Raw genomic sequence first — 26,781 nt, 5'->3', positions numbered from 1 at the left:
AGGGACTCGTTTACAATGGGTAGCATGTACCCAATTTTTCCGCCCCTCAAGACGAACGGCAGTCCTCGTGGCCAGGAGCACCTGGTGAGGTCCAACAAAACGGGGGTCCAGATTCTTCTTGCGTGAGAAATTACGGGTGACAACCCAATCACCGGGCTGGAGCTGGTGGCCTGGACCCTCCGTCTGCGTCGGCAAGGCGTCGTAAACCTGTTGATGAATTAACCTCAGTTTAGCAGTCAAGTCATGTAAGTAGTCAATCAACATCGGATACTCAAGATCAACGAATATACCTGGCCTAGGAACCCCCCACACATTCGCAGGACGGCCGAACACTATTTCATAGGGACTAAGCCCTATTCGGGAGTGTACAGTCGCCCTAGTTGACAGTAATGCTAGAGGCAAAGCGTCAGGCCACGAAAGTCCAGTCGTAGCCTGAATCTTCGCTAGCTTTAGTTTAAGGGTACCATTGTACCCTTCAACCAATCCAGCTGACTGGGGATGATTGGCGCTATGGAATTTCTGATTAATTCCAAGGCCCTTACACACATTCTTCATCACACTTCCAACAAACTCACTTCCGTTATCTGACCACACGACTCTAGGCATTCCATACCGAGGAAAGTATTCCTTCAGTAGGATTTTCGCAGTAGACAAAGCAGTATTGTCTTTGAGGGGATAGGCCTCGATCCATCGGGAGAATGCGCAAACCACAACCAAAACGTATTTCAAGTTATTGCATCGCTCCATATGGATGAAGTCCAATTGGATCACCTCAAAGGGATACGAAGGAGGAGCAAAACTGCCAGGGGGAGTTGGGGTTCCTTTGCCAGGATTGTACATTATACACACCATACAATTCTTCACCAGACGTTCAGCACACTTTGTAATGCCATCATTTCTCCACACAGGCGACAACAACTTGCAAATGCCTTTCGCGCTGATATGTGCTACCCCATGTGCCATTGTCACAACGGCCAGCACATACGCATCAGGCAACATCCATCTTTTCTGATCCGACAAATCAATCCAACAACCATTCACATCCAACTTTCCCGTACTTTCTTTCCACTTCGTCTTTTCCGTATCGGTGGCCTCATTCTGAATTGCTTTCACGCTCTCTATAGTATTCTCACACATACTCGATTCTGTAGGCCACCTAACCGAACTCGTCACATACATTCGAGTGCTAAGGTTCCGGGCAGTCTCCTTAGCAATCTCATCTGCAAACGCGTTACCACGACCAACATCATCCGTTACTTTACGATGCGCACTACACTTAACGATCGCAACTTGAGCAGGCAAAGTCAATGCATCCAAAAGATCATTCACAAGCTGGCCATGCTGTATTTTCGTGCCGTGTGACGTCAAGAAACCACGCTCTCGCCACAATCGTCCAAAGCTATGCGCTACACCGAAAGCGTACTGGCTATCGGTGTACACATTCACACGCTTACCTTTCGCTAACACGCATGCTCTAGTAAGAGCAATCAGCTCTGCAGCTTGGGCAGAATTCTGATTCAATCTCGCAGTCTCAACAACAGTATTCAACGTCACAACAGCATAGGCAGTAGTCACATCACCATTCGGCAATTTAAAACATGACCCATCCACATACAAAGTGCCGTCAGGGTCTTCCAATGGGGTGTTTTTAAGGTCCACTCGACCTTTTGTTTCCTCTTCCGTACGCAAGTAGCAGTCATGTTCTGTTACTGCATCTGACTCTGCACTAATTGGTAACAAAGTTGCCGGATTCAGGACATTACAACGTTTTATTTGAATGTGGCTTGCCAAAAGCGTCAATTCGTACCCAGACAACCTCGCACTCGTCAAGTGCTGAGTTTTCGTTCGATTCAAAAGAGTATCGACTGCATGCGGAACCATCACCGTGAGCATATTATCCATGACCAATCCTGCTGATTGTCGGATGGAGACCGCAGCTGCCGCAGTTGCTCTCAAACAACTCGGCAATGCCCTAGCTACTGGGTCTAAGGTCGAGGAAAAATATGCACATGGACGTTGCTTATCACCAAAAGGTTGCGTTAAGACACTCAACGCACAGCCTTCTTTCTCGTGAACATATAACGTGAACGGTTTGCTGTAGTCAGGGGTACCTAACACAGGAGCCGAACACAATGAATCACGTAGTTCAGAAAAACTTTTCTGACATTCTTCCGTCCATGGTAAAGGAGTTGAAACATCCTTGCACGTAAGAGCCACCAATGGTTTCGCTAGCAATGAAAAATTAGGAATCCACTGCCTGCAGTACGACGTGATACCTAGAAAGGCACGCACATCTCTTTGGGTTTTTGGCACAGCCATTCGCGCAATCGCTGCAATTCTCTCTGGGGTCAATCTCCTTCCCTCCTTTGACAATAAGTGACCTAGATAGGTTACTTCTTGACAACAATATTGGAGTTTAGAAGGTGACACCTTGTGATTCAACTCACAGAGATGTTGCAGCAATGACACCGTAGCAATTTTGCAGATGTCCTGAGTATCAGCAGCCACCAATAAGTCGTCGACATATTGAATTAAGGCCGCACCAACCGGCAACCTAAACGCATCCAGTTGACCCTTCAAGGCTTGACTGTAAATAGACGGACTTTCACAGTAGCCCTGAGGAGCGCGTTTGAACCGGAAGCTACGTCCACCAAGAGAGAAACCGAAAAGGTCCCTGCTCTCTTCGGCGATCGGGATGCTGAAAAAGGCATTTTTCAAGTCAATCACCGAAAACCATGCTGCAGTAGCTGGAATCAGAGTCAGTAGCGCCGTGATGTCAGGCACAACAGGGAATTGAGGAACCACAATTTTATTCACCTCCCGTAAATCGATAACAAAACGATAAACAGGCGGTTTGGTAGGATCAGTACGTTTAAGAATGGGCAGTACGGGGCTATTGCACACGTTTCCTCGAGTCTCCTCAATAACATCTTTCTCGATCAAATCATAGATGATCGCTAACAAAGCTCGTTCACCATCAAGGGAGATACGGTATTGGGGAATACGCGGCAATCGCACATTCGATTTCAACTGAACAACATAAGGGGAGATATCAAGTAGGCCCACATCATTTGGACCCGTCGCCCACAAAGACGCAGGAAGAGAATCCAATTCCGGTGGAAGCTTATCGAGGGACAAATACATAGGAGAGACTACTTTCTCCCCAAACGTAAGCTTTACACCCGCAGGAGAACAATACAAAGTTGCATACAAACGTTTAAGCAAATCCAGACCCAAAAGATTTTCGCCACAACCAGTGGTCAAAATCAGTGGAGCTTCGAGCTCACATGGCCCAATTTTAAGGGGCAAAGGGCGTGAAACTGGATTGCTAACGGGGGCGCCAGAGAATCCAACGGATACATTTGTTAAGCCAGACAAAGGTGCGCCAGGGAGTTTCGAATGCATAATGGAACTTTTCGCTGCACCAGTGTCCAACAGAAAAGGCTCAACGACGCCCGATGTAGCAACTGCGACGTAAGGCCCTCTCTGATCAACCGGAACTGATACCACTCCCTCTCCTTGTCTTTGGCTGTCCTAGTAATTACTGTCGTCAGTTCCCTGATCGACGTAATAATCGTCTACATTGTACTGCGCAGATCGTCCTTGCGATGATCCACGTTGGTCGAAACAGTTATTAGAATTTGATGAGTTGTCAGAGCGGTCGTTCTGAGCACCACGACCTCTACCACGTGATGCATTCTGTGAACCACCACGGCCTCCTCTAGACGAATTGCCACTATTACGATCATTTAAAGCAGGACAATCAAATTTAATGTGTCCCTCCTGTCTACAATAAGCACATTGATTGTACCCCAACGAAGATCTGTTGAAAGAGGAATCATTACGCGACTGCGATCGATTCGATTGCGACTGTGATCTATTCTGCTGAGACGCATTCTGATTAGAACGCGGCGGATATGCTTGTTGTAACAACACTTTAGTTTTCAGCTCTTTTGTCTTTTTATCAGCTCGGTCATTTTCTTCTTTCTCTCTATTTTCATAATATTGTGCCGTAGCCAGAATCTGAGCTGAGGTAGAAACGGCCCACGCACTCTCTGAATTCTTCAATTTACTGCACAAATCGGGCAATAAGTTCGATACAAATTTATCCACAAACAACCTCTGTCCACCCTCAGTACCCATATCCTGTCCACTATGATCAACAAATGTTTCCTCAAACCTCGTAAAGAAGTCTGAAACATTCTCATCTTTCTTTTGCTTACAGGCTGACAACTTGTCCCAATTTACCCTCATAGCTGGCATAAGCGTTTTCATTAATGTAATGATTCGCTGGGGAAGAAGTTCGATCAACTGATCGGGTTTAGCAGCAGCCACTTGTCCAGCGTCTGCCGCTGTAATGGCAGCCCAATCACCACCTAATTCATTTGTATGATCTTGATGACGAATCTTAGCCCATACCGGTTGCGGTACGACGTTGCCAAACAACATGTCAATATCGGCAAGATTCATTACCGTAGCATCCACAAGCTGCGATAATTCTTTGTAATACCCTGCAGGATTTTTGCGAGGATCAGGCAAAGTTTGTTTCACCTGAAGCACTTCCGATCGTTTCCATGGGAGATGTATCCATACTCTCTGGAAATGTGCCGCCACTGGAGCGTTAGCATTAGTATTATCAGCGGGTACCCAAACCGGCGGAACTTCACGCATAGGATATTGGCCAGACTCAGCTTGCTGGCGTTCAAGATCCTCAACAAACAGTGCGTGAGGGATAGGAGCGAGGCGATAAGACAGCAACTGCTCAATAGCACGTCGGACATTAGTATCGACTATCAGTCCAGTTGCGAACTGAAGCCGAAGATTAGACAGGGCGGTCAGCACCTCGTCAGGCGCAACAGCCGCTATCTGATCATGTAGAAGTTTACACATTTCGTCAAACACATATCTCTGAGTCGGTATGTTGAATTGACTAAACGTTTCAAGAACGACTCGGGGTGGATTTCTTTGCGGATTGTCCATCCAACCCATCGCCATATTGTATAGCGCAGCGCGTTCCCTATTACCGGGAAGCTGACTACGTCTCTGAGGTGGACCATCAGAACCAGCGGACCCAAAGACAGGTCCGAGCGACTGGAAAAAATTTGTCGCAATGGGAGAACTACGATTACGAGTAGAGGGACAAGAGTAAGACACAGAACTAACAAGAGGAGGAGTAGAAACGTTAGCAACAACAGGAGTTAACAACACAGGAGCAGTAGCGCGAGCAGGAGTATGTGGAAGCGGAGGAGCAGTAGGAATAGAAACAGGCGCAGGAGCAGGAACAGTCGGAAGAGCGGGTGCAGGTTGAGGAACGGGTGGAGGAATAACAGGTGGAAGAGCAGGTACGGCAGGGACCACAGGAGCTGCGGTACCCTGTACGTACGGGGGTGGCGACTTCATAAGATAGGACATTAAAGGATCCTCAACTGCCTCTTCCTTCTTATCCGACTCCGTAGGCAAAACAGGATAACATTTATCTATGGTCATACGTTGCAACCTCTCAAACACTTCCTTATCCTTATCCTCCTTATCACGCTGAAACTGCTCAGCTTTCTTCACAATGGTAGCAACATTATCTCGCTCACTACGTTTATTCTGTCTGATCTCTTTCTGTCGGGCTTCTTTGCGCCACAACCGAAAGGCATCAAACATGGCCGGCCTAGATTTGCGTTCGAACAACTTTATTTCCAAATTATCTAAAATCGACGCTTCGAAGCTACCGTGAGGTGGCCAACGAAGATCGCCGTCTTTCTTTGTATATTTTATCCAATAATCGTTAAAAGCAATCGGGCCTAGCCCATGTTTGCTATATAAGTCATAAGTAGGAGTTCCAACCGGAGGTATCGGACACGAGTCCTCCAGCAGGGAATCCGCACCACAAGGTCTACAACAACTGAACAAAGTACTGCGACCAGGCATCTTGCACACTAGCCGAGTTTCACAAACTTCAAGGGTTACGGGATTTACCAAGTCCCAGCAAGAACAAAAACCCTCGGTCTTTGGCGGCTGCAGTCGTCAAACAAATACAACAACAAAGTACGCTAGCAAAGTGTCACCGACAAAAACACTCACACAGCGTGTACAACAAAGCCACTAGTGTTTACAACAAAGACACCCGCTAAAGTGTCTACAACAAAAAACACTCGCTAAAGTGTTTACAACCAAGGATTCTGGGAGCGACCCACAAATACTTAACTCAAAGATCAATGGCGTCCTCAGGAAGGCCCGTCAATCGTCTCGCTATACCAAGGTCTACGCCAGGCGCCAAAACAGGTCTACAGTCAGGGCAGCAGTCCGTCGCAGCCGTCAGGAGGCGGGAATCTTCGCGGGAAAAGTCTTCGGGCCACTTATTTCGACAACAGGATCGATGAAGCGGGGTGCACCTTCCCTCGGAGATTTCACACGAAGTTCCTCACGATCGTCGGGCTTGGACCGGTACCACTGATGCAGCCCCACGTTGGGCGCCAACTGAAGGACTGGGTTCTTCTGGACCCAGCGGTGCCAGGGCACAACACCTGAAACCTTCGTGGGTAACCTGTTCCGGCGTACAAGTCACAGAGACACGGGACACTTCCTTCGGCGTCAAAGAGTCAAGGTTTATTTACTGCAGGGAACACAGAAATCACGGCAAGTACAACGCGTGCTACTTGTGGAGAGTGCTTCAAATTGGTTATGTGGATCGCTCCTTTTATACAGTTTTTACCCATAGGCTAACATTGAACACAAAGGTTTACAACTCAGTTCCCACATCTAGCTCCCAGAGGGGTCGCTTTGATCGCTTTGAAACACATAAGGTCCGGAACATAAGTGCGGAAACATTTGGCGGTTCCCAACTGTAAAAACCCATCTTCCCACCATTAGCAAATTCCAATCAGCAATCAAGTAGATCGAAACAGGAACGAAGACAGGTGCAGAGGAAGACGGAGACAGTGGGGAGATCGGAAAGGGTGTAAAAGGGGAGGTGTCGGGAAACACGAGATACAGGCATCTAAGGGACGTGCCTAATGAGATGCACGGCTGAGACAATAAGTCCGTGCGGCAAGATGAGCCTCGAGCGGCACCACCTGCCTTACAGTAGCAACCCCCTCGTCATAAAGACACTTTCAAAGGACATGTGTCTTCCGCAAATATCTTGGGAGTCCCAGGGTCGCGAAGCGGACAGCGTCCGTTCGCTGACTACTTGAGGGCAAGAGACAAAATGGATGCCGTATCTAAGATGGAACCCGTGGGTACAGATGAAAAGCCCACATAACAAACGAACGGTTTAAGTTAGCACAGCGAAACTGCGCACACTTACCAAACTCGTCATTTGCGGTTCATAGATACCAGACTCGACCATATTCGTACGAGTCGAAAACACCACTTACAATTGTCACGGAACCTCAATCTTTAAAGCGCAAAACCAATCTGAAATACATTCAGGAAAGACAGAGGACTTTGCCACCATGACTGTAGGAGACAGCCATGCACCATTCAGGGAAAACGCCCACATCCGTCTATCCTATCAACAGCTGCCCCAGCAGGGGGAAGTGGGTCTCACTCAATCCAAACGTATCCTTCTCACCAAGGATTAAACTCAAAGGACATCCAGGAATAATCCTGCCAATAGTTTTTAAGCCACACATAGGGGTCGATTAGGATCGCGGACGGACGCGACCCCAGAGCAGGAGGGAACCTCCGCATGGCATGCGGAGTTCCCTCCTGTGCAATTAGGATGTGACCGCCACCCTGGCGGTCACATCCTCTATTTTTAACATTGCCGCGGGTGCAGCTTCAAGCTGCACCCGCGGCAATGTTAAAAATGCACGCATTGCATTTGCATGCAGAAAGAGGCAGGCACCGCGCGGTGCCTGCCGCTTTCTGCATGCAAATGCAGGGGGGTACCATAGGTACCCCCCATGTGCACCCCCCACCCCCCCTTCACCTAGGGGGCCCGCAACGGGCCCCCGCAGTGAAGTTCCGTATGCTTTTCCGCGGCGGAAAACCCGCCGCGGAAAAGCATACTTTACTGGCCATCCTAATATGGTGGACGGTGTCTGGAAGACACCGTCACCATATGAGAGCTTTTCCGCCGCGGTTGTAATCCGACCGCGGCGGAAAAGCTGCGGACGGAAACCAGGGCCCACCAGCCATCCTAATCTGGCGGTGGGTCTTTGGTCAGTCCGCTGCGGATTTTCCGCATCCTCGGGGCCGGCGGTGGCTTCCGCCGGCCCCGAGGATGCGGAAAATCCGCAATCATAATGACCCCCTTAGTTGTTTGCGACATCTGCATTTGGTTGAATTATTCGTCATGGTTCTGCTACATTTGCAAATTCTAAAGAACGTCGAGGAGAGCTGGCTTCTAATAAGGACAAGACACTATAATGTCTAACAAGCATTGACAAAGCCCCCTCATTTCCAGATCCCTCTCGGGAGCGGCCATTTGACAGTGTAAGTGCATATACACTCACTACTGACATTTGCTAGGTCTCCCTTAGACTTCATGAATGACCCACGTTCGCCCGTCAAAGAGGAGACAATGACTAACTATAAACTCTGCACTATTTATATCTTGTGTTTAGCGTAGGCAGACACAATCAGAAACAGGAAGCAGTGCTACAACCGAGGTCTTCCTCTCATGTGACACACTAACCTTCCAATGAATTCCCTTTCTAATTAGCTTACTGTTTGACAATCTGTAAGGAAAATGCTTCTGTTAGCCCGATATAAAAATGTATATTTTTCTTATAAAGTATATTTTTAGTTCTTTAAACTGAGCAATATTCCCTAGAAGAGCAGATCTAGAAGAATGCATTTAAAAGTTTTGAAAACAGGGTTGTGATATTGTCCAGCGTCAGTACTACTTATGTCAGTTATTAGTACCTGTGAATATTTCTTATTAGCTGCCAGAAAATTATTTTCTACAGGGGATTGCCGTTAAAGCTGTGACAAACGAGGGTTTGTGTTTTCTTCCCGTTGCCGTGTCTGATGACGTGTGTGGTTTTGTCCCACCTGACCTCAAGGCACATGTTAGCGACGCGTCTCATTTCCGTTGTGATACGTAAATATGTGCAATGTTTACATCACTGCACCTTTTGCTCTGCCTGTGTTACTTTAATGTAACCAATCTGTAATTAAGGCCTTGGTCTCTCCTACCTCCGCTCCACCCACCTGTCTCTGCTTAGGGACTGTCTATGCTGTCCACCTCAGTGCCTTTGGAACGGTGGTCAGTGATTCGGATGCTGGACTGGGACTCCCAGTGCATGCTGGGATGCTCTGCTCTGGACTTAGTCTACTGGACCAGCATCAATATTTACTTGGGCATTGCCAGTCTTCATTAACCCTTCACAAGACGAGGATCTGCTGGTCAGTCAAGAACAGCTGTAGATAGCTGTGTATTGTGTAATGCCACCCTGAGTTGTCTGGGGCTGTAAAGGTAAGAGGTTAGGCTGCACAGGGCACTATAGGGTTTACCCAAGGCTACTGTGGCTTTGCAGGGTATAGGAGGCTTTACCCGGGCATGGGTTAATTGCTTTTGAGTTTCAATTATTATGCTTGGGCATTTAAGCCCAGGCCTAGACATTTGAAGCTGTCCCTGAGCATATAATAGCAGTAAATTGGCATTTGAGTCTGGGCATGAATGTGGGCATGCAAAAATTTGGCAGTATGTTTGGAGCTATGCCCAGAAAATGGACGGTGGGCCTTGGCATTTGAGTCTGGGCATGTGAACATTTGCCAGTATGTTTGGAGCTATGCCCACGAATTGGAGGGTGGGCCTTGGCATTTGAGTCTGGGCATGGGCATGTGAACATTTGCCAGTATGTTTGGAGCTATGCCCACGAATTGGAGGGTGGGCCTTGGCATTTGAAGCTGTTGCTTAGTTTTTAAGACTGTGACATGGTGTCGGTGGCTGTGTCTGAGTATGTACTTACATAAGGTTGCTGGGTCTGATATCCGACCGCAGTGACTGAGCAACTGAGTCTGTTATTTGGCAATTGAGTTTTTACCTTGGCATTTGATGAGGCTACCTGGTACTCAGAAAGTCTTGTAGTCAAAAGAAGAGGGGGGGGGGGCCAGGAGCTAGTTAATGGTCCAGTGCCTGTGCTCCAAACTAACCATAAAGTCAACACAATGGGGGCACTGTTCCAAAATGAGTGATATAGAGAACAAGGAAGAGGTGCTAGGTCGCAGACTCAGTGTGAGGAGTGAGGTGAAGTGCTAAGAAAAGACAATTCTTGTCTCTTGTTGCCCTCACACACCCAGAAGGATGTCATGCTTCATCATTGGACGGTTGCTCCTCGTCGGGCCAGCGGTGCAATGCCCTACGGGTCCCCCGAAGGGTCACTTTGGCGGAGATCTTTTAGACAACTGCTGTCTCTCAAGCCGGCACCCGATTCCAATCCCCAACCAGGTGTGAGCTCCCTACGCCAAAAGTTTATGGAGCACTGCTAGGGCACCTTTAGGTCATGATCGAATGGACTGTTCTGACTATTAAGTCATAGCTGCTACTTAATTCCTTTAAGACAGTGGCCCCCTCTGATCAGTTATAGGGCCAATGGTACCCCTCTATTATTAAACTTTCGTTCCCGAACTGCCAGAAACCAGTCCTAGGAAGCTTGTTTCCGGTCCAGGGAAGGCATGGCTTGGCAGTTCGGGCTGGACTGTTCCCTTGAGCCACAGGGTCAGACTGATTTGCATATAGCCATGTCTGAACTGGGGTGGCAGAGTGGGCTAAAGAACGGTGATGGATTAAACTCAGATCAGTTGACTGGGTGTGAGTGTTTGATTGGTTCAGATGCTCCGTCCATCACCACCCCCTTTTGTACCGCACCCATTTAATAAAGCATACCGTGTAACGAGCCAAGTAAAAGGTCCAGTCGTTATGGGCGGTAACAATTGCAGACAAGGCGGTACCAAGGAACGACTAACAAGCCTACTTACGAATCAGAAGGCAGCATTTATGAAGGACAATGACACAAGCCAATGACAAATATGGGCGGAGAGTGGGAAGGGCTTCCACTGCATATGCCAATACAGCATGCCTCGCAGAGCGAGCAGCGCTTGCGCGCTGCCCTTAGGCTCGACCTAAAAAACCAAGAGGGTGGGAAACAGATTAATAGAAAGATGAAGGTTGAAAAGACATGTCCTGCCCTCGATCAATAGCCCCAGTCACTGTGCGGTGACAAAGAGCGACAATGGCCTGGAGTACCCGAAGCCTCTGAAGAAGTTACTGGTGAACATTCTATCTTCAGGTCTATGTCCTGCCCTGGCAATGTCATCTGAAGTGTTGTACACAGCTTCCATGCCACATCTGGAATGGGTTGTATGCATTTCTAATGAAATGCACACTTAAAGAAACTTATTTTGACCTGATTCATATTTTTTTGACTAACTTTTTTTGACGATTTCTTTTAATAAAGATTTTCACCGGATTGGGAAAACAAATCTGAAGACACCCATTACTGAAATATTCCTTTCTTCTTGTTATATGTTCAAGGGGGTGTACACCTCTCTTCACTTCCCCCCATTTTTATAGGGGCTATTTTCCCTTTTTTACTTCCTCCTATTCTTTTACCTCCCTTACCTTTCTTAAAGGCCCATACGCAGCAGCAGCCCGCCCATATGGGCTGAGGGGCCACGCCCCCACCTTTTTTCCAGGCATGAAGAATGTCTGTCAGGCTGAACAAAGGTCAGCCTGACAGACACTTTTCTTCTTCAGGTCTGGCAGCCAGGGGCTAGGACAATCTCTAAATGCGAATGCTCCTGGCTGCCTGAGCTGAATTTCGCTAGACTGAGGATTTAACAGCCCTGTGGGCGTGACCTCCTCAGCCCGGCAAAAGTACCTCAAGGGGGGGATGTCGCTGATGGGCTCCGACCTGGGCACTTCAGATTTAGCTCTGAAGTGCCCATGGCCAAGTGCCAATCAGTGACACCTCTCCACAGGGTGGGGTGGGGTCAGCTGTCTCACTCACCTCAGCTGACCCCATCCCACTCTGTGAGTGAGGGACTGCTGCTTTCCTTCACTGGCTGAACGAAGGTCAGTCAATGAGGGAAGGCAGCAGTTCCAACCCTCCTGGAACCTCCAAGGCTTCCCTCTCTATAGCAAAGGTAAGTTGTATGTGTTTTTTCTGTTTGGCGCATGCCTGTGTGCGTCTGCAGGTCTGTATGAATGGATGTGTAATGTGTATTTGTTAATGAGTGTCGTGAATGGTGTGTGTGTGTGTGTATGTGTGAATGCATGGGTGTGAGTGTGTATGTGTGCATGTGTGCCCCCCCCACCAACTCCATGGTAAAATTACCGGCCACTACTGCCTTGCACCTTCCCGTTTTTTCCTACGTTTTTACTACTTTCTTTACCCATCTTAGTTCCCCTTCCTCTACATCCTCCCCCTGTTACTTTCTTACCTTTCTCCTAATAACATATACCTTTTCCATAAAAACATACTATTTTCTTGCAAAGGTTATTACATCATTTTGACCTTAATCCAACATGTAGTTTTGTCGGTCCGATTTCATCAGGGTTACTTTTTTCATGTTGGAAAATCATCAAAATTGCATCTGCACACCGAGGAATGTGGCGCCCAGTTCTGAGTCTGCTGTTATCTTATCTCTAAGAAAAACCAAAGGTGATGATGGACGGAGCTTTGACAATACAAACACTCACCCCCAGTCAACTGATCTGGGTTTAATCCATCACCGTTCTTTAGCTCACTCCGCCACCCCAGTTCAGACATGGCCATATGCAAATCAGTCTGACCGTGTGCCTCATGGGAACAGTCCAGCCCGAACTGCCAAGCCATGTCTTCCCTGGACCGGAATCAAGCTACCCAGGACTGGTTTCTGGCATTCCAGCCGTCTTCAGCCGGGCTTGCTTGACTCCAGTGGCAAAGTGAGCAAGGGGCTCACGTCTGAGCACACCTTTGGTTTTTTTTGTTCGCCCTAAGTTGGCAGGGTATGCTCAGACGTGAGTCCCTTGCTCACTTTGCCACTGGAGTCAAGCAAGCCCGGCTGAAGACGGCTGTAATGCCAGAAACCGGTCCTGGGTAGCTTGATTCCGGTCCAGGGAAGACATGGCTTGGCAGTTCGGGCTGGACTGTTCCCATGAGGCACAGGGTCAGACTGATTTGCATATGGCCATGTCTGAACTGGGGTGGCGGAGTGAGCTAAAGAATAGTGATGGATTAAACCCAGATCAGTTGACTGGGGGTGAGTGTTTGTATTGTCAACGCTCCGTCCATCATCACCTTTGGTTTTTCTTTGTTCGCTCTAAGTTGGCAGGGTATGCTCAGACGTGAGTCCCTTGCTCACTTTGCCACTGGAGTCAAGCAAGCCCGGCTGAAGACGGCTGTAATGCCAGAAACCGGTCCTGAATAGATTGATTCCGGTCCAGGGAAGACATGGCTTGGCAGTTCGGGCTGGACTGTTCCCATGAGGCACAGGGTCAGACTGATTTGCATATGGCCATGTCTGAACTGGGGTGGCGGAGTGAGCGAAAGAACGGTGATGGATTAAACCCAGATCAGTTGACTGGGGGTGAGTGTTTGTATTGTCAATGCTCCGTCCATCATCACCTTTGGTTTTTCTTTGTTCGCCCTAAGTTGACAGGGTATGCTCAGACGTGAGTCCCTTGCTCACTTTGCCACTGGAGTCAAGCAAGCCCGGCTGAAGACGGCTGTATTTCCAGAAACCGGTCCTGGATTGCTTGATTCCGCTCCAGGGAAGACATGGCTTGGCAGTTCGGGCTGGACTGTTCCCATGAGGCACAGGGTCAGACTGATTTGCATATGGCCATGTCTGAACTGGGGTGGCGGAGTGAGCTAAAGAACGGTGATGGATTAAACCCAGATCAGTTGACTGGGGGTGAGTGTTTGTATTGTCAACGCTCCGTCCATCATCACCTTTGGTTTTTCTTTGTTCGCCCTAAGTTGGCAGGGTATGCTCAGACGTGAGTCCCTTGCTCACTTTGACACTGGAGTCAAGCAAGCCCGGCTGAAGACGGCTGTAATGCCAGAAATCGGTCCTGGGTAGCTTGATTCCGGTCCAGGGGAAGACATGGCTTGGCAGTTCGGGCTGGACTGTTCCCATGAGGCCCAGGGTCAGACTGATTTGCATATGGCCATGTCTGAACTGGGGTGGCGGAGTGAGCTAAAGAACGGTGATGGATTAAACCCAGATCAGTTGACTGGGGGTGAGTGTTTGTATTGTCAACGCTCCGTCCATCATCACCTTTAATTTTTCTTTGTTTGCCCTAAGTTGGCAGGGTATGCTCAGACGTGAGTCTCTTGCTCACTTTGCCACTGGAGTCAAGCAAGCCCGGCTGAAGACGGCTGTAATGCCAGAAATCGGTCCTGGGTAGCTTGATTCCGGTCCAGGGAAGAAATGGCTTGGCAGTTCGGGCTGGACTGTTCCCATGAGGCACAGGGTCAGACTGATTTGCATATGGCCATGTCTGAACTGGGGTGGCGGCGTGAGCTAAAGAACGGTAATGGATTAAACCCAGATCAGTTGACTGGGGGTGAGTGTTTGTATTGTCAACGCTCCGTCCATCATCACCTTTGGTTTTTCGTTATCTTATCTCTAGTTCTGGATTGAATTATATGGTATTATAGACACTTTTGAAGACCACATCCAAAATACTGTATACAGCTCAGAAGGTCACAACAGGAAAACGAAACGATTCCACCCTCTAGACCTGAGATATTATCAAAAGTTATGATGGTTTGGCCAAGATTTGAAGTCTGCATCTGAAGTATTGTATCCAATTCTGGATGACAAACCTTGAATTCGTTGACATGGTCTGCCTTCACTTTTGGATAACTGTGTCTTTTTTTTAGAGCCAAAGAGTGGATTATGTTTCCAGTCATGGAGGATGCATTTGGAATACTAAATCCTGTATAGAAAGGTACGACTAGAATGTTGTGCACATTTCCAAGGTCACATGGAAAATACGGTTAAGGATTTAGCAGGCTTCATCTGGAGCATTGGATGCGTTTCCTGTGAAGATTCCTGGAATGTTGTGGCTAATTCTAGATTCCCTGCTGGAGTGTTGTGTCCAAATATAAAGGTCTCATCTGAAGTAGTGTATTTCGGTCTCTGGCAAGCGTCTGGAGTAAAACACTACATTCTAGATCCAAGGGCCCGATTCACAATGGCAAACTTAGATCTGAAGTCTACGTTTAGACCCAAAGTCCAAGTTTACACCTGAAGTCTAAGTTTACACCTGAAGTCTAAGTTTACACCCAAAGTCCAAGTTTACACCTGAAGTCTAAGTTTACACCCAAAGTCTAAGTTTACACCCAAAGTCCAAGTTTACACCTGAAGTCTAAGTTTACACCTGAAGTCTAAGTTTACACCCAAAGTCTAAGTTTACACCCGAAGTCCAAGTTTACACCTGAAGTCTAAGTTTACACCTGAAGTCTAAGGGCCTGATTCACAAAGGTAAACTTAGACCAGAAGTCAACGTTTAATCCTGAAGTCTAGTTTAGACCTGATGTCTAACTTAAGACCTGAAGTCTAAAAGTCAATTCTGGAGGCCATATCTACATTGCTGTGCTCACTTCAGAGGATACAACTGGAGTATTACCTCAAATTTTTGTGACCACATATGAAGTAGCATATTTCAAGACTGAAAATCCAAGTATGGAAATAACAAATGGTATTATGTGTACAATTATGGAGGCCATCTCTGGATTACACTATTCAGTTTGGAGGTGACAACTGGGGTCCTAGGTGTAGTGTTGAGTTCTCCAGATGTCTTCATGAATCCTGTATCTAATATTGGCGAGAGCTACTTGGGTGACTTCAACAGAGTAGTAGAACTGTGAAACAGGAGTCAGACTGCCCACTTGTGCACAGTCTGAAACTATGATATATGCATTTTGGCAGAGATTTGCATCTTTAAAACTCTAAATCAGGTCCCAGGTTCCTAAGAGTTTGTGGCTAGATGATTGGGAAGGTATCCTTCCTCTGCGTTGCTCAGGCTTCGGTAGAGGCCTTTTGTTTATTGTGCATCGACTGCTTTGCAAGTAGATTTGTTTTTTTTTTAAATCTCAAAAACAATGGGGGAGCATGAAACTGCTTAATTTCTTATGACATTTCACAAAATTTCTTTAAAAAATCTGAAAAAATTACGCTTTTAAAGAGAAAAGTCGTTTTTTTTACATTTGCACACTTTTCATAAAACGTTTTTGAGATACTGCCAGGAGACTGGTTCAAGAGGAAAATGACAGACATTTTTCATGCAACCGAGACTCCTTTGTGCAACAACAAAAAAACGACCTGTAGTTGCTTACTTTGAAATTTTCTGAAACTTCATGTGTTCCATTTAACGCAAAATGTGCATGTTACATGAATGTCACCAGTACAATTAAAATTTGACCCTGGCCTCATAAACTAATGTATATACTCTGATTTCAAAACACAGGGCCTTATATATTGTTTGGCAGATGGGACGCGCCATCAGAAACGTAGCGGATATCCTGTCCGCTGTATTAAAAGTGCATTGTAGCCTATGGCACTTGTAATATGGCCGAGAAGACATCTATCACATCTTGAGGAAGTGTCCCAACCACCAAAGGCTAAATAAAGCCCCAGTGTTAGAAAAGAGAGCACAGCACCAGGTTTTGAGCATACATTTAAAAACTACCCATACGTTGAACACTTCTAATTAAAACATAGAAACTTTCTATGAAAAAATATTCTCTTTATATAAATTTTTTCTTCCTTTCTTTTTTTCCCCTTTTTAAAATGATTATTTTGTACAGTTTATTATCTTGTCTTTTAACAATCTCCCAAGTGTTGAAGGATTTTCAATCATTTACATATATGTTCTTTCAACCATTAGATAAATACAGTACAATTTCAGATACAGTCACAAATGATAGTTATACAGAACCAATCAATCCAATCAACGCGTTTCGGCGAATGCCTTCCTCAGGAGTTCTGTATAGCTCCAATAATTACTGTAATCACTCTTGATAGTGTGGCCTCACATAACATTCATGTATGACATCTCTAGATGTATCTCAGTTGGAGGATGTTTAAGTATTGTACCACGGGGTCCCACGACTTCTTTAGTATCTAATGAACATGGGAGCTATGCCTTAAATAGGTCCACTTGTAGTTCGGTTGATTATGGTGAATAAGGTGGATCCCACAACATCCCGATATCTAGCCGCCCATATGTATCAGTTGGGTTCTTTACCTTGATGCTGCACTTAGGTTCTGTTGTGGAGGCGCAGGTCTAACTTAGGTAATAGTTAGGGCTGAATGGTCCATTTTCTTGTGGAAACAAGGTCTCCTGCAGGATCCACAGGTGGTGTTTTATTTCCGTCGTTTGTCCGATCGAGACTCCCCGGCGTAGTGATACACGCCAGTAATTCGCATTGTCTGCGTGGTATGTTAAAATCTAAATGTATCTCATGTGGAAATACGGAAAACCTGGCATGGCTCCAGCCCTTGTCACAGACCAACTGTAGTCACCCCCAGCTATTTAGGTGATGTGACCTTGACTGAAGGGTAAAAACGTGCATGTTTTCTTTCCAGGTAGCAGACATTTCCAAAAAGTTGATTCATTTGTCACAAGGAAGTTGAATTTTCTCATGAGATTCATCTGTGCCTTTACAGTTAGCTATTGTTATATGCACTGATTAAATCTGCTTAAAATGAATGTTCTTCCACTCTGTGTTTCCAGGAATGTGCTTTATTTTTTGCTGAGAATTCTTCAAGGACCCTGTCACCATGACACCCACCGACAACCTTTCAGCTGCGAAAACAGATCCCCACTCCTGCTGTTCCAAACCAACCTCCGGTTTTGAAGGCTTTTGACCAATGCTTGCATGCCTTGCGCCAGGCCTGAGCCACACACCCCACCCTTGGTGGTTGACCACTTCCTGTTTAGCTAGGGAAACCCTGAGGTTGGAATTTGGGTCATGCAACGACCCATAACAAACCATTGCACTTCCACTGCCCCATCCGGGTCTGGTATACAGGGGTGTAGCGAATCACGGTGAGATTCACGGGGTGCGAATCTCATATTTCCCAACTAAACAAGTGGGAAAAACCAACACAGGCATAGCAGACCCGATCCTGGGTCCCCAGACCCAACTACCAAGCCAAGAATGCAGTTATTTGGTGGGGGGGTTGTTACACCCCAAACACCCCCTGAAGCTACACCCCTACTGGTATATCCCTAAGAAGGGGTGACATGGCCGCTGCTCACGCACCACCACATAGCCAAACCACCCAATTTCCTAGCCAGACACACACTTGTTTTGCTTTGAAGACCATGGGCCACTGGCTCAGATGCTTGCACTGCGGGAAGGCAGGCTCAGGCGGAAACTCCTGTAGAGCTGGCAGTGCTTGGAGTGTGTTGCTGTTTGCTGCTGGGGAACACCGACTCATTTCGGGGACCAGGACTTATTTTTCATCATCAGACTTTGACACAGAGCAAAAGAGGGAAAGGTAAAAATAGGAGGGAGAAGGAGAAAGAGAAAGTTGAGAAATGATTGACAAATGGGGGAGATAGGAATGAATAAGAACCGGGAAGAGAGAGGCAGAGTAAGGAAGTGCAGGGTGGTGGAAGAAAGAGGTCTGGGGTGGAGTCAAGAAAGGGGGACCTGGGGATTCAGCAACCCCGGCAGCTCTGGTGTCGGCTACTAAGAATATCTTTGGGTTTGGCTAGGTGCACGTATGCAGAAAAGGAGTAGTGCCCCTATGTCGTTGGGGGGCGGGGGGGCTGTAATTCCAAAGTAATAATAATAATTCACATTTGTAAAGCACGAACAATCACCCGTAAGGGTCTCGAGGCACTGGGGTCCGTCGGGAAGATTAAGCAAGCTAGGCTAATCTGCTGCCGGCACCGAACAGTGATCCCCAGATTCCGAAGTCAGTCGCCCTGGCCGCAGCGCCACACCTCTTCGCCCTGTGCTCACAGGACGTAGAACCGGGGAGTGTAAATCTAAGTCAACAGGAGAACGCCCACCATATGGAGCTCCACAGGAAGTGATGTCATTTGTATTTCTCTGAAGTTAATGGAACATTTATGTATGTTGAAATGTTGACTACAGAAACATAATTCCATCAAAATATTGCTCCCAAAATGTTGATAAGTGCACACAGTTAAGTATAGATTTACGATTCTCCAAATGATAGTAAATCTTTAGTAATGCTCAATCATGTGAATTACCTTTGGAGCTTTTTTGCCAGTACTTTCTTTCACCTTTTGCCTTGGGCCTACAAGCCTGCCACACACTCTGCCCTAGTGCAGCCAGTGTGTGATGGGCCCTAGTGCAAGGCAGGAAATGCCCCGCCCCCCAGATGCTGCTTGAATGGTGAAATTCAGCAATAATCAGGGCTGCGTGGGCCCCTCAGGCCCCTTGGCCCCGGTGCCACTGCGCCTACTGCACCAATGGAAGCTACTTTGGACTGTACAAATAATGCAGGAACGCACTTGGACATTATACACCCGTGCACAAGTCCATCTGTGCAATACTCGTGCACCAGCACGCAGCGTAGCCATCACTGCGTTTACTGTGAAACTCCTGTGCTGATGTCACTACATCACGCAACAGCGCATGACCTTTGACACTGTTAGCGCATGGACGCAACGGCGCATGACCTTTGACACCGATAGCACATAGGGACGAGTTAAATGGCGGTGATATGCTACGCAACTACACATAAAATAACACAGCATGACAAAATATAGCAGGACAGCATAGCACAATCCAACAATGTGGCTAACACAACATAGCCCAAAATACCAGCATAACTACATGACGGTAAACCGCATAGCACAACATAACGTAGATACCATACCACTGCAACAGAAAATAAAAACAGCTAATAACAACATGGTACAGCATAACAACATAACATAACACCGCTAATTACATATCATGACATAACATAACCTAAGAACCTGAAATAACGTAACTCCAGACAAAAAGAATTAACCACTAAATTACATAACATGGCGTAAACAACACAGCACAACATACATTTGCATACGTTTACAGCATAACATAAAAACATGGCATTGTATGACAATATGACGTAGCCTAACATATCTTAAAATAACGTTGTAATCTCATTAAATATAAACATAACATCGCCTAACCACATGAACGACCATAACACACGACGCATAACATAACATCACTTAACGACCGGACAACATAACGAAGCATACCATTGCAACATAACATAACAGTATGTCATGTCATGACACGGCATAAAATAACATAACTAATTACATAACTTCATGACGTAGCTTAACGTAACAACATGGCATAACGTAACACAAGACACAAACATAATCTCGTTTAGCTACATCCCATGACATAACATAATAATACCACTTTGTATTCATTCACACAATTACAAACCTACATAACAGGACAACTGGACGACCCTTCTATGTTTTGACCACAAAATAGGAAAACAGAACCACAACGGCACAAGCCAACACAAAGAACACATTCGCCACGTTTATAAATATTTAAATCAGTCCTCCTCCGAGACCATTCCTCGAATTCTTACAGGGCACAGTTTGGAGCCGTTATTTTTCAAAGCAAAACGTCTCGGCAGGAGCGCATTCTCCCAACGCTTCCAGGAGCGCGAAAATCTCTGCGGGAGCCGAATTGATTTTTCAATGATGGCTTTTTTCCTTGGTGAAGTCAGAGAGGCTGTGAGCTAACACAACATGGCTTCAGGCCGATGTGGCTGGGTCATTCTGTGAGTAGGGCTGCGGGTTCGAGACCCACCATGGACGCGAGTAGTAGGGGACGGACGGGGGTGGCACGAGATAAAAACAAAGGAGGTGATTTGCTAACATTTTACGCTGGGCTTGCGTCATAAAAGTGACGCAAACCAGCACAAAGGGGCAAATTTACAAGAACTGACTTATCTCTGCATATTAGCAGAGCTGCGTCAGTTCATTTGCGTCACGCAAAAAACCCTTGCACCACCATGGATGCGTCGCATTTACAATGGGGCGCAACGTGGCACAAGGATTAACAGATGCGTGATGCATCTGTTGGCGTAAAGGCAACGCATTGCTTGAGTCGTGTCGCAAGCAAGACGCAACTCCAGCAATGCTCAGGTATGCCTATTTCTATTGTGCTGCGTCACTCCTTACGCCTGCTTCAAGCAGGCGTAAGGTTTTGTCGTAGTGGCGTCATAGCAGTGAAATCTTGTAGATTTCACTGCGTCATTTTTACGATGCTTTCTTACCCCGGAACGCACACTCTGCATACATTATACCTGATGTAGGTATAATGTAGCGCAGAGCTTTACAACATGACGCATCTTGCTAGATGCGTCATGTTGTAAATATGTCGCAACGTGGCGCATTGTTTACGAGGACGCTGCGTCACAAAAGTGACGCAACGGCAGCGTAAAAGTGTCGCAAGGGGTTAGTAAATCTGCCCCAAAGTATTTTTTGTATTATTTACTTTCCAATGCAAAACTTGTTTTGTGCTGGAACTTGACTAAAAGTAATGCTAAGTAGATCAAAGCGTTGCTTTTCATTACTTAGCGTCGAGGGGCGTTACATGGGTGTTCCCATACAATCAACCACACTTTTTGACCAAAACCTGATCAACCAAAAATGTGAGATAAGTTTAAAAAAAAATATCACCTTTCAAAGCATGTTCATTTCTTCTTTCTATTCCGACTTTTCATGTTTGCTGAACTGTACAGCACACATACAAAGTAGGAAACGTTTTAGAAGATGTCTTAACATAATATTGTGTACTGGAAGGGAACCCTTCCAGTAGAAAACCTTTGCTGGACTCTCTCACACACACCTCGCACTATGGCGCAGGGCAGAAAAATTCTGCGCTGGCGCTAGGGAAAGGGGAGGAGAGTGCAATATCTCTGAGTTTTCTGTAGGTAACACAAATTCTGACCATAAAAGTACTAAAATCCGCTCCATGGTTGCCTGGTGGCCCTTGGTGGTGAGGGTAACTCTTCTGGGCAATAAGGCCCGCTCCGTGGTGGGAGGCTGAAGACCACTGTGTGTGAATCACGCATGCAGCGTGACTACTTGTGGCAGAAATAGCATTCCTCACGCCCAATGCGTGCCTGTTGGTAACAGCCCGACTTCCCTCTGAACAGCTTCGCATGTGGAAGAGTCCGTTTGAGTCGGTGTGACGTAACCGGCAGACAGGGTTCAAATCCTGGACTCTCGGCAGACAGGGTTCAAATCCTGGACTCTCGGCATCGCTTCTCTTCCAGTACAGGGCTCAGCCCTGCCAGGGCACCTCGATGCCAAGGTGCCCAGGCCTCTGCTAACCTGTGCCAGGTAGTCATCACGCAGCTCTGAAAATGCACATCAGTGCAAGGCTGCAACACTAGAGACGGGTGAACCAACACACAATAACAGGGGGAGCGGAACCGAGCCAAGGGTCTGGCTCGGCTCTGAGAGCCCGTGCGCGAGCCGAGCCCTGGAAATGTGTGCTAAGTAAATTATACAACACTCATCAATTGAAATGCTATAAAAATGAAGGATCAAAAATTAAAAAAAAAAGTCTAATGGTTTAATAAGTGGAAACTTTGACAATAATACAACACATTATAGCACTGCGAAGCACTTGTTAAAAGGGATATTTTTAAGACTGAATCATTAGCCAACTACAGGCAAGCTAGTTGTCATGTAAGCCCTGCAGTGGCCCAGATTGTTATAGTCTCAGAAACACAAGGGCTCCTGGAGGAGTGATTCGCCAGGAATCACACAGTGAAAGAAAACCTTTCCAATCCAATGTCAATACGAAATATACACAAAATAAATGCAATGCATTCTAAATTCAACAATGACATTAGGCGTAGGTTCATTTTTATAGGCATGAGAAGATTACATAATTTGCCCAAAATCACAGGTCGTAACGCCGACGCCGAGACTCGAACCTGGCTTCGCAGGTCTCAAGTCTGCAGCTCTGGCCCTAAGGTTACATGCCCACCTCATGGGGTCAAGGGGGTGGCAGGTAGACGCCAGATGGAAGCTCGGCTTGTTATGGGCTCGAGGTTCCAAGAGGATCCCGAGCCCGACTCGAGCTTTCAGTAGCTTGTCACACCCCTATGCCACACCCTCTGCGGTGCCGAGGAACTACAGACAGCTCTGCCAAAGCACCTCAATATTTAGCAGCAACGACACTTTCTGTTCCTGTGCTGATGCCCACATGTAGCTCAGATAATTAATGCTGAGCAGCGCCGATTCCTGACACCCATTCACCGATGCCCACAAGTGGCTCTGCTGATGCACCTCAATGCACACACTCCTGCTACAGATTTACAGATGACAACGTCTGGCTCAGATGATGCACCTCAATGCACACACTCTTGCCACACATTTACAGGTGCCCACATGTGGCTCGGCTGATGCAACTCAATGCACACACTCTTGCCACATATTTACAGGTGCCGCATGTGGCTCTGCTGATGCACCTCAAGGCACACACTCCTGCCACACATTTACAGGTGCCCACATCTGGCGCAGGTGATGCACCGCAATGCTGAGCAGCAACAACTCCTGCCACACACACATTTACAGGTGCCCGCAGGTGGATCGACTGATGCACCTCAATGCTCCCACTCCTGCCACAGATTTACAGGTGCCCACATGTGACTCTGCTGATGCACCTCAAGGCACACACTCCTGCCACACATTTACAGGTGCCCACATCTGGCGCAAGTGATGCACCTCAATGCTAAGCAGCAACAACTCCTGCCACACACACATTTACAGGTGGCCGCAGGCGGCTCCTCTGATGTACCTCAATGCCGAGCATCACCCACTCCTGTTGCAGCCGTGTTGGTAAACACAGCTTTGGCAAAGTTCCCCCAATGCTGAGCTGGAACAATCGCCGTGTGCCGCAGAGGGTGTCTGCAAAGAGCTCTGCCCATGTACCTCATCGTGTAACCAGCCCTCCTGCCCCCGGACTGATGCCCACTCACAGCGCTGCCAGGCACGTCAACAGTGGCCGCAGTATCCCCTCTTCCAATACTGCCTCTTGCCCACAGCCCTGCCAGGGCACGGCAGGATTCACGGGCAGGCAAGGTTGGCATCAACATGTGGGCACCGGGACCCAGACAGCTCTGTCCTGATCGCCAGCACTTGAATCTTTTTCAGTAGTCGCACATATTATGCAGTCAGACACAAACTACTTTCAAGAATGCTTGCAAAGCGCTCCGAAGCTATGAAGTCGGAGCTGGTAAAAATGAATCTAAAAAATAGGAAAATGTCCCAGAAAAGCAGCACCCAGATATCAGACAGCACCCCAACACGTGACATACGACCCTTCACCCGAGACCCTTGGGTGGGAATCTGTGTTACTCTCGAGGTTTGGGTGGGTGGGCTCGGAGTCCCTGCGCCCCACACCCCTCGTGTCTTGACCACAGAACGTGAAAGTGACACCCAGATGCCTCGCGGGGGTCACCTTGGGGTCCGTAAAGTACCGTTCGCCCCGGTCTCACTTGCACTGAGCTCGGCCAATGAATGCCCTGGGATAACGGATGCTGGCGTGGGACATTCCCAGCGGCCGATACACCTCCAGGGCTGGACACAGAGACCCTCTGGTGGGACCACAACAGACACCGAGGAACCTCCCGGGTGCCGATCACAAAACAGAAGGGGCCCCACCACCCCCCAGCCCCCACCCACCCAACAAACCCTCATCCATCCGGGCCCCTCAAGTTCGCCAAACATGGGTACACACGTCCAATGACAGCGCACAGGGGCGCCGAGGTCCACGCACCGCTGACGGCCCTTTCCTTCTTTCGGAACAGTGCCCACCACCCACCTCCGCCACCCCTTTCCACACTCAGACCCCGTTGGTACTCACAGTCGTGTGACCTCGGGGGGCACCCCCAGATCCTCGGGCACGGCCCCTCGGAGCCCGGACAGCAGCGCCCCGGAGCAGTTGAGGGCGCAGCCGCCCTCCAGGCCGCAGGTGCAGTTAAGCGGGCAGGGCTGGCACCCCCGGGCGCCCCCGGGCAGAAGCAGCAGCAGGCAGAGCAGCAGCCAGGGCAGGGAGCGGGCGCCATGTTCCCCCGGTGCAGGCAGCTGCCCAGCTCCAGGTCGCATCTCTCACCCGCTGCTGCCTGGCATGGCCCCTAGTCGCGTCGCCCCCCAGCCCGGCGTCCGTCGGCCTCCTCTGCCTCCAGTTCCCCCCCAGGTGCCCCCCTCTGCCCCTTCTGCTTCTTCTTTCCCTCAACTTTTCCAGCAGAGTTTTTTGTGTGTGATTTTTTTTCTGTCTCCTGCAGTTCCCTCCGGAGGCGCTGGGGGGATTCCTGGCCCAGAGAGCGGGCCGGGGAGGAAATGAACACACGCGTACGGCTCACTCTCTGCCAGGAATTGAGATGCCCCAACCCCTCCGAAGCACCCTCGGCACAGAGCGTGAAATACCAGGCCGGGGGTACAATATTGTTACCTTGTCTCCTTTTGGCTTATTCGGCTTTCACTTCCCGGATGGTTGTTTCATACTTGGGTCAATCCTGTTGCATTAGTTTGCGCCATGAACAACTTGTTTGCTGATTATGTATTCCGTATTTGATTCAGCCTTGAAAAAGTCGCGGGGTGACCCCCTTGCTGGCGACGAAACACGCGTTGGCTTGTAAACCTGTATGGCATGTAACCTGTGGTATATACAGAAAACCAAGGAACAAAAAGTGGAATAAAGAACAAAAGAAGCGTATTCGAATACTTGTTATAATTTATTGACTTACTGTGGCTACAGCTGTCTTCCCCTTTGATGTGTGCTGCTGGGGCCATTGTTTTTTTGTACTGAAAGTGTGGCATAGGCTGCATAAATCTGGGAATACTAGTGGTTCTCCCCACCTTACAGCACCATCACATATTCGTTTGTTAAACCTAGATAGTGAGTGACTTCACCCTTGTAGCGCCATCTCCCCAAATAGCACACCACTGTCCGCTCGCGACTGCCCCTTTATCACCAAGAGCAAACCGGTGACTTCCCTGTGCCAAAGCTGTGCCACAGAGTGAGTTATGCCCACCCGTGACATCTAGTGCCACCGATGCCCACCAGACTCCAGCAGAGCCAGCTAGAGACCACAATTGCACAGAGTGGGACCTCGTGCCTATGGATGCCACCCGATGTTACCCGGAGCCACCCAGTGCACTTTAGTTTCACTAAATGCCACACAGGGCCCTCCGGTGACACTCAGGGGAACAATTGTCCCTCGGTGCCCACCAGTGCCACCTATGCCAACCTGTGCAAAGCATTTACAATGTGCCACCCACTACCAACCGATCTCTGCTTGTGCCACCAAAGTGCAATGAAGTCTAGGGCCAGATGTAGGAAGGCTATTATCGGTCGGTAACGGCCGTAATTAATGAATTTCGGCCGTTAGCGACCGGTAATAGGCTTTTCTGACATAGGGGTCGAAAATTAACTAATTTAAGGAATCGGTAAATTCCCGATTTCTTAAATACCGATTCAGTAAATTACCGAAAGACCTAATGTAGGGAGCACTTAAATGAGTGCTTATCCCATGTTAGGATTCGTTATTTACCACCAACTACAAGTTGGTGGTAAATAACGAAAACACCCCAAAAAGCAATTTTATGCAAATTGCTTCAGTGCCATGTTGCAGACATAGGGCATGTATGTCTGCAACATGTGCACCCATACACAATTGAGGGGTGCAACAGGGTGTCAAAGTGACACCCTGCCACCCTTCAATGTTTTCCCCCTTTTACCGAATCGGTATTTACCGATTTGCTGGCAGATGCATCAAGCAAAATACCTCCTGTTAAAATACCGAATCTGTAAAACAGACCGA

The 26,781-nt window shown here is 47.8% G+C and overlaps 1 protein-coding gene across 1 annotated transcript in view; it reads right to left on the bottom strand.

The window, feature by feature from the left end:
• PKD1 (polycystin 1, transient receptor potential channel interacting) overlaps window positions 1–25,219 on the bottom strand; it is a 410,044-nt gene extending 384,825 nt beyond the window's left edge. The window contains exon 1 of the mRNA XM_086940492.1: window positions 24,822–25,219. Within this exon, the coding sequence (XP_086796618.1) occupies window positions 24,822–25,063 (242 nt within the window). The 5' untranslated portion in view covers window positions 25,064–25,219. The remainder of the gene's footprint in view (window positions 1–24,821) is intronic.
• Between the last annotated feature and the right edge of the window lie 1,562 nt (window positions 25,220–26,781).

This window comes from Lissotriton vulgaris, chromosome 10, assembly GCF_964263255.1.
Source record: "Lissotriton vulgaris chromosome 10, aLisVul1.2, whole genome shotgun sequence".
NCBI classification, from domain to species: Eukaryota; Metazoa; Chordata; class Amphibia; order Caudata; family Salamandridae; genus Lissotriton; species Lissotriton vulgaris.
This window is presented reverse-complemented; position numbering and strand designations above follow the sequence as displayed.